This window comes from Acomys russatus, chromosome 22, assembly GCF_903995435.1.
Source record: "Acomys russatus chromosome 22, mAcoRus1.1, whole genome shotgun sequence".
Lineage (NCBI taxonomy): Eukaryota > Metazoa > Chordata > Mammalia > Rodentia > Muridae > Acomys > Acomys russatus.
The window spans coordinates 29,894,102-29,909,875 of NC_067158.1; the positions used below are offsets into that span (position 1 = coordinate 29,894,102).

The 15,774-nt window shown below is 47.4% G+C and overlaps 1 protein-coding gene across 1 annotated transcript in view; it reads right to left on the reverse strand.

Annotated features, from left to right (window-relative positions):
- The window catches only part of Slc2a9 (solute carrier family 2 member 9), a 117,712-nt gene that overhangs the window by 56,453 nt on the left and 45,485 nt on the right, over positions 1-15,774 (reverse strand). The window contains exon 6 of the mRNA XM_051164825.1: positions 13,416-13,561. Coding sequence (XP_051020782.1) covers positions 13,416-13,561 — 146 coding nt within the window. The remainder of the gene's footprint in view (positions 1-13,415; positions 13,562-15,774) is intronic.

Sequence of the window (15,774 nt, forward strand, 5' to 3'; positions counted from 1 at the left end):
TAGTTGCCAGCATCACATGTGGGGACGCTAGACTTCTTTCTACACATGGAATGCTCATTCTCAGCCCTCTTCCTACCACTATTTCCTGCTTTCAAAAGGGTTCACCTTTGTCTTTGTCTTCTGCCTTGTTTGGTTCTCAAGACAGGCCTCTATTACTCCCATCTTATAGATAAAGAACCTGAGGCTGGTGTGGGGAGGAAGGCGGTGCTTGGAAGTCCTACGGCAAAACATTATTCATAAGCCAACTTTATTCCTCTCCTATTTGAGAGAGAGAGTCAAAATTCCACACTGGTTTTAAAGGTCACTGATCCTATGAACTGCCCCTAGCCACACTATTAGATGGGACATTGTTGGATTTGTACAACAATTTGTTGAGTCTTTGGCACCTGTTCTAGTGCTCCTGAATGCTAGTGCTTGCAATGAAACCAAGGTACCAAGAATTTTCTACTCCATTGACAATTATACTCCCTACAAGTAGCTGTGGGGAGACTGAACCGGGGCAGGTGAGCATCAGCTCTGTGCCCTTACCCTCTGCTGTCCACAGGGCCAGACAGGCCACTGTGCAGCTGTACCTTGCTAAGGAACACCCAAATTCCCTGACTATATTTGTATAATTCTCTTCTCCTCTGATTCCTAAGGTGTTAGCTACCTGCTGTACTCAAAGGCACTCTCCTGAAACTGAGACCCATGACTAATCCCTTCGCCAGTGCTCTGTTTTCCAACTGAACCGCCCTGGCTTCTGAATTGCATTGTTCCCTTTGTCTGCCACATGGTTCTTCACCCCTCGCTGATCAGCATCCCCCAAATAGAACTCCAAGTGGAAAGGAGGGCTTGCAAATGTGGTGGGACACAGATGGATGCGTACAGGCACACTGTACGAACTGGGTTTGATTTCAGATGAGGCCAGACCTACGTAGTGGTGCACCTATGGCCTTGGGTGTCATCTGAGGATACTGGAGTCCAAGGGCAGAGGAAGGACATCAGCCATGAAATTAGATCCAAATTCACATTCTGATTATTCTGCTCCTAGCTATGGGGCCTTGAACTTGCTCTCTGTTGAATTGGTTTGATCAGCTAGAAAATAAGGAGAGCCCACAATGACTTCTGTGCAGGTCACTGTAGAGGGGGTGGGGGAAGGGGTGTGGGGGGGTGGGAGGGTGAAGGGGTTGGAGAATTCCCAAATGGGCTGCAACAAGGCTAATGGACAATATATGAAGGCTGGTTCTCTCCTCATACCCTTGCTGGAGTCCTCAATTAGCCTATATGATCCACACTAACTCAAGAACTGGTCTAAGATCTTATTTATTGCCTTCCCCACTCCTCGGGGACTGTGGCAACTGAGTTGAGTGTATGGAAGACACATCAGGCCTGGGTGTGAGCGTAGGCGTTGGAGAACAGACACACCCACCCGTAGGGGCCCTGCCCCTCCTCCTCAATTCTCTCTCTCTCTCTCTCTCTCTCTCTCTCTCTCTCTCTCTCTCTCTCGCTCTCTCTCTCTCTCTCTCTCTCTCTCTCTCTCTCTCTCTCTCTCTCTCTCTCTCTCGCTCTCTCTCTCTCTCTCTCCCTTCTTCCCTTCCTCCCTCTGTCCCTCCCGCAGGGTTTCTTTTTTGTTGTTGTTGTTGTTTTTCAAGACAGGGTTTCTCTGTGTAGCCTTGACTATCCTAAACTCACTTTGAAGACCAGGCTGGCCTCAAACTCAAAGTGATCCACCTGGCTCTGCCTCCCAAGTGCTGGGATTAAAGGCATGTGCCACCAGCTACCTGGAGCCCTGATCTCTGAGACCTCAGCTACAGGGTGACATCTCAGCCTATGAATCCTGCAATTCAGAGCTATAGAGATGGCTCAGTGGTTAAGAGCACTGTCTGTTCCTCTTGTGGACCCAGGTTCAATTCCCAGCACCACATGGTAGCTCACAACTATCTGTAGCTCCATTTCCAGGGGAATCCACTGCACATGGTGAGCATATCTGTGCATGCAGGCAAAAATGCCCATACACATAAAAAATCTTTAAAAATAAGAATACTGTTAATCTCCTTTCTCCTTTGCATGTTCCCACACTTCAACTAGCCCCTACTCACCTAGAAATACTGAAATGAGCACTGCAAACAGGATGGTTCATCTGATACTATGACACTGCCACTTACCCATCTACCATGCCTTTGACTCCTCCAAGCTTGCACCCTCCCCCAACCAGCTCACTGTGCATATCCCCAGGGACAGAGCCTGGAGACCCATCACCCAGTGCCGGTTTTCCCCAGGATTCAGTGGGACTACTGGTGGTCTGCTTCATGTACTCTCAGCTTCTTTCTCCTCCATCATCCCCTTCTACAGAACATGTGGTGAATGGACATGGTGCCCATCCCCATGCCAGGAGCACTGCACATCCTCCATGCCTCTAAGCACACTTTACTCTGAGGATCCTCTCTTACAGTTTGATTTTCAATGATGAGAGCAACCTCATCCCTCAGCTTATTCACACCATCGCTCCTTTAATCCACAGAGATTCTCAGAAAGGTGCAGGCAGACCTAGGGCAGGAATGGTCCAGCAAGGCAGCAGCACAACATCCTGGCCCAGGCCTTACTCCTCTAGCATTTCTCATAGACTCTATGCCATCAGATTTCCAGCTCCCCATATGCTCTTGGTCCACAGAGCTGCAACACGCACAAACACACACACTCACAAGCAAGCACAAGTGCATGTATGCACAGTAAACCAATGAATAAATGACAGTCCTAGAAGCACAGGCTTGTGGCATTTATCTTCTATGGTCAACTTTCTGTGGCACTGTGAGAATCTGTCTTATGGCTTTCGGCTCGGCATCCATGGTGCCCATCCAGGAATCTGACAAAAGAGACAAGCTCTGATTGTCCTATTTCCCTAAAGCACTGAGTCCATGGCCTCAGCAGGAAGTAGAGTCAAACCCCAGAGAGAGAGAGAGACAGTGCTTGACCTGGCTCTGAGGTGGCCTCTTATGGTGTCGCTTCAGCCTCCCGAAGTTCAGTCACACACTGCTCCTTCACAAGCTAGTGTAGCCACCAGGTGAAAGAGACAATAGCTAGCCTACAGTGCAGGCTGTCAGGAGAACAAATGCACAGAGCTTGGCCTGGCATCTACTTCTCAGTAACACTCAGCCAATGGCTGCCATTGCTGCCACATTACACACCTCAGCAGCTCCTGGTACAGACAGGACTCGAGTGTGGCTACTCCTTGAGAGGCTTGCTTGAAGCCTCATCCACCAGAATACAGAGATATCCTTGTTTCCACTGCTGTATAAGCTACCTAGCAGGACTTGGCCTGCACAGTCCTGGTCTCTCACCCTGTCCAGGCCATCCCCAGGGTTCCAGTCATTGAGCAAGCCGACTGGTGCATGCTGGGTGGTGTGGAATAAAGACTAGGAGACGCCTCTTTCTGTACCCTTCCCAGGGTACAGTAGCCACCTTGGCTGGCCCAGTGTCCATTCTACCTTGTTATGGGGAGCTTCTTCTTTTCCTGTATGCCTCTATCTACTGTGCAATACACAATGGTACCCTGGAAACTTCAAACAAATGCATTTTTAAATAATCAAATTATAAAATGTTGGATCAGAAGAGTACTCTAAAAAAAAAGCTTGTGATTCACCCCCAGAATCACCTCCCTTCGACTCCCACCCAGAGCCATGTCCTCAAAGGGCAACCTTACTAATCATTTCCCCTGTGGCCCTTCGAGATAGGATAGCTGGGTTCAGACAAGCTTCAAAGGCTTTCTTTACAATTCCATTTGACACGACTTCAAGAACTGTTAAATTTATCTTTGCTTCCTTTGCTCCCTCGCTTGCAGATAGAGCTGGCATGGCCAAGCTGCCTCTGGAAGTAAAGTGCCCTCAGTGGAGGCATGAATCACCAAATCAGACCATCAAGCAGCCAGGAGCCTTAGAGCTAAATCAACACTGAGACTGCCTTTGATGTGCAGGGAACTGGAAGTCAGGGGAGGTGGATCACTCTAGAAAGAGACCGTGAGCACTTGGTGGCCAGCAGGAGTCTCGGCTACTCACCGCCTAGCCCATAAGCACACGTGTCTTAGTTCTCTTCTATCGCTGTGAAGGTGCCCATGACCAAAGCCACTTATAACAGAAAGCATTCAATTGGAGGCTTGCTTACACTTTGAGGGGAGTCTGTGACCATCATGGTGGGGATCGAGGTAGAAGGAGGCAGGCCTGGTGCAGTAGCCAAGGCATTGCTTGTTTAGATAACAGCTGGGAGGCAGAGAGAAAGAGCTAACTGGAGAATGTCATGAGTTTTTGAAACCTCGAATGCCAGTGACACACCTCCTCCAATAAAAGCACACCACTTAATCTTTCCCAAAAATGGTTCTACCAACTGGGGACCAAACATTCAAATATATGAGCCTATGGGGACCACTCTCATTCAAACCACCACTGTGGAGTCCTGTTGGATTCTTGGGGGCACTAGAAACTCCAAGTCAAAGAGGTGCCTTCCCTCCTCCTCAAGGGGGGAGACTATGTATCCATTTGGATCTATGACAACACAAAAGGGCACATTTGATCTGGGAAGGAACAATAGGCCAATGACCACTTAACTGGAATGTGGAATAAAGGGAGTTTGAGGAAGGAGTCTTTGTGGAAGAAGTGAATTCTGGTGCCTGGCAGAACAGAAGGCACCTCAAGAAGGGCCCCTGCCCTGGGGACCTCGAAGAATGATGCAATCAGAGGAGGTGAAAGGAAACTGGGGAGGCATGAAGGCAAGTTCTAAGTGGGGCTCAGGGGTGACCCAGGGATGAGAGTTTGGGTCCCCTGGTTTAGCTGTTCTGGGGGAAGGAGCACGGCTGTGATGAGAACAGAAGATGGGAGTTGGGAGATGGGTTACCAGGCTGGCATGTCGCGTTCCTAGGAAGTCCAAACCTTGTCATGGGGAAACCATGCAGTTACCATCCTATTTGAAAGCCCATGTGTCTAAAAGAGGGAATTAGAAGGCTGAGTGTCATTTAATAATGGTGTTTAGACTCGGATGTGACATTTAAAAATACGAAATCATGCCAGTGGGATGCTTGCTTTACAAGCATGATCCCCTAGGCATGGTGTGGTGTGGCAGAGATGAGTGGAGTCTTGGGGCTTGTTGGCCTATTATCCTGGCCTGCTTGGTGAGTCCCAGGCCAATGAGAGACACAGCCTGAAAAGAAAGGGATGGACACCACCTACAGAATGGTAACTAAGTTGTCCTCTGTCCTCCACATGCACATACACACATGTGTACCCACTCACACACAAACAGATGTGTATACATACATACAAATGAGACAGAGACACAGACAGACAGATAGACAGACAAAAAGACAGAGACATAGAGAATGAAAATACAAAGTGGTTCATTTTGTGGCTATTTCCAACTGACCTGGTATTTTCTCGGTCTAAAGAAGCAGTTGTGGGCGGGGGGGGAGCGGTGCCCCACATGAGAATCTTCCTTTCAATGAAGAAAGGTAGGACTTTCAAGTCAGGGTGACCAAAGACTCTTCTATCAGGTGCAGATGCTTGAAATAAATTCCCCCAAGTGACAAAAATAAAAAGCTCTCTCCTTCTGGATTTCAGTGAAGTCTGCTGAGTCAAATGTTCATTGAAAACAAGCGCTTTCACATGCATGGAGCGGGGTGGGGTGCACTTGAGATAAATAGAGGCCAAAAGGGGCTGACCTCACCCAAGGCTGTGCTCTAGGGTGTTCCTCCTGATCTCTGCACAGGGGGACAGAGATCCACCCTACTGCAGAGATGTGGGCTTGAAGCCAGGAAGCTCAGGCCCTGCCTCACTGCCATAGGCTTTGGTATCAAAAGTCTCCAGGACAAAGGTTTCAACCGGATGGAAATTAAAGCTACTCCTTCCTAGTGCTGAGCATGAGCTTGAGTGATGGCTAATACCAACTTCATAGCAACTGCATGCCTGCCCCAAGATCTTGTTGTGCATCTCATGACATGTGGCACACCCACGGGAGAGACGCCACTATTAGCCTCACTGCAGAGATAAGGAGGCATGCTCATAGATGTTCAGCAACTTACTCAAATCCCTTCAGCAAGTGAGTGACAGATGGGCTGTAGCCTGCGGGGTGGCTATCTGGCATAAGAGACTCTAGCTGTCCTGTGATGACTGCCTGGCACCCTTCCCTATAAGGTCACTCTTCAGTGACATTGTCACACGTTATCTCTACTTTCTAATATCATGGGTAATTTTTCTGATTTAAAGTCTTTTGTTACGTTACAATAATTATTTTGCTGGGACGGTCACTTTCCATGTGGGGTCTGCATTTTTTGGCACCAAGAGGAAGCTATACTTCTTGGGCAAGCAAACGTGGAGCGTTTACAAAGACTGATCAAAAAATAACTTCAGAATCAACCTCCATGGTTCCCCAAGGAAGGCACTCATGAATTACTTTCCATAAAGAAAACAAAGCAGTGAATGGTAATAAGAAAAATCATAGCTACATGGGATTAAAGACATTGTTCTGAGTAGTTTGACTTAACTGCAATCAAAATGACAAATTATTTAGGAAACTGTCTCTTGAGAATATGGCAAATCAAAAGTTCTAGAAATAATACTGTCAAATCCGTCATCCAAAATGTCACAGAGGGAAGACTGTGAAATATATGCACCAAGAGTCAGATCTTTCTTTCAAGAAACAAAATTAGAGGCAGTAATTTGTGTGAGGGGGGGCAGGAGAATTGGCTTAGTGATTTAAGCATTTACTGTTCTGGCAGAGGATGTGAGTTTGGTTCCCAGAACCCACAAAAGACTCACAACCATCTGTAACTCTATCTCTAAGGGGTCTGACACCCTCTTCAGGCCTCTGCAGGCACTGCACCCAGTGGTGCACATACAGAGATGCAAGCCCTCATTCATTCACAAAAAATAAAAAAATAAATATATACATAGAGAAACATGATAATTGTTTCTAATAAAACTCCCTACAGACTCCCACTGTGTCAAGTTGCAGTGGCAGCATCTGGAGACCACCGCCAGCTGTGGATGTTACTATTAAGAAATGAGAAGTTGACTGCTAGCAAGGAAGAAGATGCCTTGAGGATCCTGCTTTGGGGATGTTACCAACAGCCATCATTTTGAACTATCTAGCTAAGCAAATGACAGACACTACTAGAAAGTGAGAAAGAGTCCCGGATCAGTGCACAGTGACCTGTCAATCACCATTTTGAAAACATAAGGCAGAAAAGAATTCTCATTAGTAATGAGACATAATAGCTTAGGAATCAATACACAATTGCACCATCTATTTTCCTAGGAAAGAACAGAGCACCAGGGCTGGGAATCAGTGAGTGGCAGATAGGGCAACTGCCTGGCTTGTGCAAGGCCCCAAACTTTCTTCCAAGAACTGCAACTGTAGATGATAACAACCGTTAGAAGGGAAAAAGGAAATATAGCACTCCAGTCACCATAACTCAATGATACAGACCCAACATGAGGAGGGAAGCTCTCTTCTTAGCAGAAAAGCAGGGACCAACCTCAACCTTTGTAAGACAACGTTATCAGTTTAGTGTACTCTGGATCAAGCATTCAATGGCAGTTTTGTTTGAGATGAGAATGGTCCTGAAGGTCCTGGGGGACAGTGAGCAAAGGAAAGATTCCAGCTTTGATCGTCCAAAGGCAGTGATACCACGTTTAAACCTTGCGGGGTGGGCCAGGGAATGAGCAGTCTACAGGGACACGATGGGCGGTCCAGAAGCAGGAACTCCTGTGGATGTGCTAACTTGACACGTGTTTAAGACATCTTCAAGATGGATGATGCATGCCTTTAATCCCAACACTGAGGTGGTAGAACCAAGTCGATCTCTGAATTGAGACCAGCCTGGTCTACAGAGGAGGATCCAGGACAGCCAGGACAAGGCAGAGATATCCTATCTCAAAAAGAAAAAAGAAAGAAAGAAAGAAAGAAACCTCAAACAAGAGCAGTGGGAAGGTTGTTTAACTTAAAGTGGAGCTTGGGAAAACTGGAAGAAAAGTGGGAGGAAAAACAAAACAAATGTGAATGTTTTTGTTTTGTTTTGTTTTGTTTTTACCTTATTCTGAAGGAGCTCAAATGACCTTAAGTGTCAAATACAAAAGCAGACACAGTTTGGGAGATGGCTGGGCAGACAAAGAGCTTGCCAGGCAAGCATGAAGAGCAAAGGCCTGTGCTGGAACAACGCAGACCTGTGTTGCGTGGTTGGCATCCCTGCCTGAAAGCAGAGGCCAGCTCTGAGCTTCCATTGCCTGGCCTGATGCCCTAGCCACAGTGGCTGCTTCAAGCACATGTCTCCCACACCTCTCCTCCCATATCCCTGGCCAGGATCTCCATCCAACTTCTCTCATGTTTGCTGGAGAAATTCTTCATTAGTATGCCTTTTAACACGTCCCTCGGACGCATAAAATGTCACAGAAATGTCCCACCACCACTGTTTTTCTTTCCTACAAGTCTGATGAAATTCATGACACCCGTTTAATTGCTCCTGTGCTAGGATTGCTCTTTCTTCTGTTATCCTGGTGCAAAAGTAACTCTCACTACTTCCTTCCTCCTTTGTGTTTCAAAGAAAGCACCCGAGTGGAAGCAGCTCCTTTCATGCTTTACGTTTTTTTTTAAAAGCTTAGCTGTCTCCATCTTTGAAGGTAAATGAGAAACAGGATTAAAAATAAAGAAATACAATCCTTACACCTTGTGAAATGCCTGTGGCATCCACTAAGCTGGAGCCTCATAAAACCCCAGAGGAGATGAAGGAAAAGCTTCCATCTGATGTCCTTTCCCTCCTCAGAAGTCCAGTATCCACTGACATGAAAACGCATGACAACAAATGCAACCCCACAGTGTTTACTGGGTGTTTATTCTCCTAGCCAGAGTTAATTCAGCCTAGAAAATCCAACTGATATGTGGGGAGTATTAGGGCTTGGAGATTGTGTCCCCCAGAGAGACCCTGTGTTGAAGGCTTGGCCCCCCCACCCATCATAGTGTTCCCAGGAGAGGCTGTGGGAAAGTGGCCGTGGGACGAGGGCTCTGACCTTATGACTTGATTAACATGGGGTTAGCTTCACTGGGACAACCATGCCTTTGAAGGATGTATTTTGTTTCCCTCTGTCTCTCTGTCTCCCTCCCTCTCTGCCTAACTTTTTCTCTGTCTGTCTGTCTGTCTGTCTGTCTGTCTGTCTGTCTGTCTGTCTCTCTCTCTCTCTCTCTCTCTCTCTCTCTCTCTCTCTCTCTCTCTCTCTCTCTGCCTCTATCCCTTCCTCCATGCTGTGAGGTAAGCATTGTCCTCTGCCATGCCCTTATGTCATGTTCTGCTTTAACACAAGTCCTGAACAGTGCAGCTAGCTGGCCAAAGACTAAATTTCTGATACCATGAACCAAAATAAATGTTTGCTCCTTTAAAAACATTTATTTTTTTCCAGTTTTTTGTTTTTACAATAAAAACTAACACAGGAAAGGACAGTTTGCAGAGACTGATGTCTTCTCAGCTGGCCCAGGTGAGGCGATGGGCATAGTCAATGGACCTTATGGCCAGAGTCACACTGATGTGCCCTGCTATTCCAGGGGCAGCATTCCCAGCCTGGAAATAGAGGTGCTCTGCCTCAACTCAACTCAGCCTCCCAGTTGCCCTGTAACCCGAACCCTTCATTGTCACCTTGGAGCTTTAAAAGATATTGCTCCTTCCTCCTCAGTGGTTCCTGACTTGGCATCTTGTGCCACTTACTACTCTACCTGGCCAACAAGTCAGACACCCAGAATGATCCCTGACTCCTTTCCCAAACTGTGACAGACCATCACCCACTGATGCCCTCAATCTTGTCTGCCCCATGCACCCTGTTGCTGCCGTTCTAAGCCAAGCTGCTATTAGCTCTCTGCTGAACCAGGGCAATCCCTCTGGTCTTGGCTGAGATGCTGAGGAAACGGGACACCCATATGAAAAGAAGTTCTAAGGGATCTGATGCCCTCTTCTGCGTGCACCTGGTACATGACCATAAACTCAGGACCACACACATGTACATAAAATTAACAAGTAAAATAAATCTTTTAAAACAGCCAACGGGTATTTGAAGAGGTACTTAGCACCACTAGTCATCGAGAAAATGCACATCAAAGCCACAGTGAAGGATCACCTGCCACCCTTACAATGGCCATTATCAAAATGACAAGAGACAGAAATTGGCTAAGGCCTGAGCTAAGGACCCTGTCCGGTGGAGGTTCAAATATCATGCCTGGGTTTTCTGCTTCTAAACAGTTGCTAGTGTTTTGCCTACACTGTTCTCTCTGGTCAACAGTATCCACTTCACTTAGTGCCCTCCCTCCTCCCCACCAGTCCTGGCCTAGACAAATCCTAAGCATCCTTAAGGTATTCATTTCATATCACTTCTGCAGAGAAATGTCATCTATGGATCACTGGCTAACTGCCTCCTTGTGGTTTCCATGGTGTGGAGCCTAGTCTGACGACCCCAGGTTGTAGCAGGAGCAGCCAGCCCAACACCTGACCTACAGCAGACAGGGCAGTCTACAGACTTGCAGAGGGGGTGGATAAACTCAACACCTCTGGGCCATAGTACAGAACCATCATCAAGATGCACTCCGCAGTAGGGAGGAAACACAGAAGCGAACAGAAACCACAGAACAGGAGAGACGAGTGCACAAGGTGCCCTGAGGACACGTTTGCCAGAGATGTATTCCCAGAGGAAATGGTGTTTAAGAGGGACATGGGGATCTGGGATTCTGGGCCATGCCTGCCACCAAGAAGGATGCTGGGGAAGGGGTGACTTCCACACAGCTCTTGCAGTCTATACTTTTTCATGAGGATGTGGCTATATCTGACTCTCTCATTGCTGGACTCCAGTATTCAACTCACTCTTTTACCTACTTGTTAACTGACTGAGGGTTGGGTCGATGAATGAAGACAGAGGTTCAAGGCAGACCTGGGATAACAGAAAGTCTTTGATATTGACATCCAAAAGGTTTGATGGGTGACAAGGAATCTAGAGTTTTGTAAGATGGGCATTTACTTTATTAATCCCTGGAGAACAAGTATATTATGTGTTGGCTTTGGCGGGAGGTTCTTTTGTTTTTCTGAGACAGAGTTTTTCTTTATAGCCTTGGCTGTCCTGGACTTGCTTTGTAGATCAGGCTGGCCTTGAACTCACAGAGATATGCCTGCCTCAGCCTCTGCCTCCTGGAGTGCTGGGATTAAAGGTCTGCACCACCAAGCCCAGGAATGACAATATGACAGAACTATACATGTGGCTTTTTTTTTTTTTGCCCGTGTCAACTTCCTAGTTTTCTTTTTTGTTTTTCTGTTTTTTGAGATTGGGTTTCTCTGCATAGCTCTGGCTGTCCTAGAACTCTGTAGTCCAGGCTGGCCTCGCTCTCAGAGATCCACCTACCTCTGCCTCCCAAGTGCTAGGATTAAAGTTGTGCACCACCACCACCCTACTCTAATATATGTTGGCTTTAATATACACTTTTATGCTGTAAAGGCTCCGGCTGTGAATTGTTATATTGTTTTTATTGTCACTGACAAATGTTCTTTTTGAGAATTTAAAAATAGCTTTAAACGAAAAGCAAGTGAGTTCTTTAATTTGAGACCTTACCCTGCAGACAGACTGTTTCCAACACACTCACACTAATTATGGAGACAATTGGAAGCATAGAGCAGGCATTATTTGTTTTCGTAAAAATGAGGAAAACAGGAGTGTTTCTGTAGTCCCTCCAGACAGTCGGCTTAGAGAGGTGAGAGGCAGGTGGCTCTGAGGCAAGCTGGGCCAGCTCAGATGTAACAAGGCATGCATAATGACACATAGATACACTTAAAGGCAGGGAGGAAGGTTCATCTGGTGAAAGAGCTTGCTGTGCAAACCTGAGAGCCTAGTTCAGTCCCTGGAAGCTATGGTAGAAAGTTGTCCTTTGGCCTCCACATGTGTGCCTGGTATGTGCACGCGCGTGCGCACACACACACAGAGGACACAATTAAAATTTTAAAAGGAAATACATATTTTAAGTGGTTGGCATAGAAATTATGTTATGAATGCTTTAACATATGAAATGTCAAAATACTTTAAAAAAAAAAAACTTTTAAAATGTGGTACACACTGGTCATTTTCACCATCTCATCCTAGCGGACAACTTGCCCAATTATTCAGCCTCGCGGAACCTCTACGGAGTCAGATAGAAGCTGTATCCAGAGTTGAATGAAGCTAGGCAGGCCACAGAAGCCCTGGCAGTCAGCTTCTTTCTTACATCCAAGCACCCCCAGAGAAGCTGGCATTGGGCTCGCGGCTGAGTGAGGCTTGCCCAGCAGATAGATTTGAAAACCAAGGACGAGCTCCTTCTGCTTCTGAACCCACTGTCTAGCTCTCAGCTCTCCAAGCAGGAGGCAATGGTACAGCTTTGGATGGCTCACCAAAGCAGCATGTGCCATGAGCACTCTCCTGGTGGCCTTGCTCATTGAGCCGTCTTGTCTCAGTGCCCTGATGCCCAGAGTCCAGGTGCTAAGAGCTGTTGGCATCAGGCACTGCTTGAGCACCCAGAACAGTTCTTCGCGTGTGTTAGCTTTGAGCCGAGTCACCCTGTCCTCCTCCTCCTTCCTGCACTCATCCCATAGGAGGCTAGGAGATGCCTCTGTATCCCCCTGGAAGCATCAGGACCACTCTCTTACCATCACCCTCACCTGTCACAGGCAACAGGTACTGTGGACTCAGCTTCCTTCCAGGTCTTGATCAATGCACTGTTCTCTAACCATAGCCACTGATGGCTCTGGCTGCACATACCGGCAACCATAGCCTCCTCCTGGGCCTCTAGCCTACCTCACCCTTCCCGCACCCTTCCCATTACCTCCTCATAACCCCTTCTTGCTATGGACTTGGCCACACCACTGCTGTGTATGTTGTTGTGTTGGATTCTAATCCATTCCTTCTTGCTCCTCACGCAGCCAGGCAAACTGGAAAATTGCATGATTATTTAAGAAAAAAGAAAACCTCAAGAGTGAGGCAGAGTTAGTGAATATCGTGGAAAGAGACCCCCCCCCCCCAAAAAAATGTGTAAAGTGAAAGCAGCGAGCTAGAGAATCATACATATGGCCAGATCCTACGAAAACAACACAACCAAAGCAGCCAAGCGCATATTCAGGTAAGATGCATATGTGGTTTTTGAAGCTGAGAACAAAGCCTATACAAATGCAAGCTGAACCGTCAACAATGGTCAGGGGGCAGTGGACTAGGACATTTGTTAGTAGCACTTATGGTCTAAGAAAGTGAAAGATGCCCACAGCGTTTCCCCCATGAATATGTAAAACACTGGAGGCCTCAGGACTCACTACCTCAGGGGATGAGCTTTCTAAATGGAGGGTTCCTTGTGACCTGGTAACAGTGAGATAGAAGCAGACGTGGCTGCCCCCAGGAAGCCACACTTACCTTTCCCAGCAGCTCGGGCAGGCCCAGTAGCTGTCCAAAAAACACGCCAATGCAGATGAAGATGGCAGTCACCTGGCCCAGAGAGCCCCGGATCTCCTTGGGTGAGATCTCATTGAGGTACATGGGGAGCGCACTGAGTGCGATGCCTGAGGGAAAGACGCAGAAGTGAGAGAGGCCCCTACTTATCTGCAGTCACCTGATGGGCACTTACAGATGCCTTTGTGTCTCCTGCTCATTACACCAAGGCCATGGGAGAACGCTCCTCAGCTCCCAGCGATGATAATTGCCATGGGGAAGAAGCAGCACGGGTCAAGGCATTAAGCACACGTGACACTTTAAATGAGAAATGCCCACCATAGGCTTGGGTAGTTGTACATTTATTTCCCAGTTGGTGGCGCTGTTTGAGGAGGTTTAGGTGGTGTAGCCTTCCTGGAGGAAGTACATCACTGAGGGCAGGCTTTGAGATTTCATAGCCTTGTCCTACTTGTAGTTTGATCTCTATGCTTCATGCTCCGGATGTGAGCTCTCAGCTTCCTGTTGCTGCTGCCGTGCTTGACACCTGTTGCTTGCCTCCACGCTCCTTCACCATGATAGTCCCTTCCCCTTGGGAGCCATAAGCCATAACAAACTTTTATAAGTCACGATTGGTCATGGTGTTTTTTATCACAGCAATGGAAAGTGCCTGATGCGGTGTGGTATTAACCTTCTCTGGCTCACCAGCACAGTGGGGTTAAGAGCAGACAGGAGGGACATGTGAGGCCACGGCCACTCTGTATTATAAGCACATTTGTGCTTTGGATTATGAAAAGGAACTGCACATACTTGGTGTGCACACACTGCTACTTGTTCTTAGTTGGCCTTTGACTCAGATGGCGCCTTGAAAGGAACAGGAGATGCAGCGGCCTTGGGACTATGTGACCCTACACTTAATAGAAGGCGATAATGAGAAGAAAGTTCAAGAAGCCATAGGAGAGAAACACATTGTAAATCTTAGCGACAAGGCTGAGCCCTACCCAGCGGGGCAAAGCTGAACCATGGACGACAGGCTGCCTTTGTTCAGATTCTCTATAAAATGTGCTAGCTGGGGACAGCGCAGAGAAGGTAGACTGGGGTGATGGCTACCTATATTGCTAGATTGTTGTCTCTAGGAATGAAGTATAGTTTAAAGATTTAATTCCCGCATCTGCCCACTGGTGTTTCTGGTTGTGGGCAGCACAAACCATTGTGTCCTGGATATAGGGACAGGAGAGCTATCACCATTATGGATGTGAGAACACAGACTATATATAATATGTACATATATAAATGTATAATATGTATATGCATATGCATGTATGTGTGTATGTACATATGAATATGTGTATATATACACATGTATACATATGGATCGGCAGGGTTACTGGCACTCATTCAGCTGTCAGTTGATGGTGACTGTGGCTAAGCTGGTGGTAAAGGAGAAGGTAAGCTGTGTGACAAGCCAGGGGTCAGGCCCCTGATGCATCCTGGTTTGCCTGGCACCCCTAAGCAGCCTCGTGCAGCTTCTGGCCCTACTCCCTGGCATCCGTCCTCCTTAGACGTGTGAGCCTCGGGCCTCAGTGAGCACTCTAGCCCCACTGTGTTCTAGAAGACTGACCTTTGCTCTGTTTGTTCCAATCCCTCTATCCTCAGAGTCCCTAGGCTGACGCCCATCTAGCCTTCCTGTTTCAGTCCAACATTACATCCTATAGTAGGAGATGGAGTTGTGTCTTCCAAGCACACCCAGTCTCCATTCTCAGTTACCCATGAGCCTGGCATTGTTAGACAATAGGGGCTTTGTCAGTATTATTACGTCCAGATGAGGTGATGCAGTTTTGTATGGACCCAAACCCAGTACTAGCATTTTCTAGGAAGGCCACATGAGGACACAGAGGCTCAGAAGGAAGAAGATAGCATTTTCTAGGAAGGACACATGAGGACACAGAGGCTCAGAAGGAAGAAGATCGTGTAAAGATGAAAAGTTAGAATGGGGCAGCATCAAGCCAGGGACCACCAAGCAACAATTCTGGGCAGCACCAGAAGCTGGGGACGAGGCCACGAAGAGAGTCTCATCGGAGCCTCGGGAAGGAATCAGTCCTACTAACTAACACCATGTGTTAGTTGTGGATGTGAAACATTCCACAGGGACTGTGTTTGAAACTTAGTCCCCAGCTGATGGTGCTGGCATGGAAGGCTTTGGAAACTTTAGAAAGTAGAGCCTCACTGGGGGGAGGCCCACTTCCTAGTCACTCTATGCTTCCTGACTGAGAAGGCGATGAGAACAGCTATGTCATACTTCTGCAGCCGTGCCTTCCCGCTGGGATGGACTACGTTGCCAACGTGT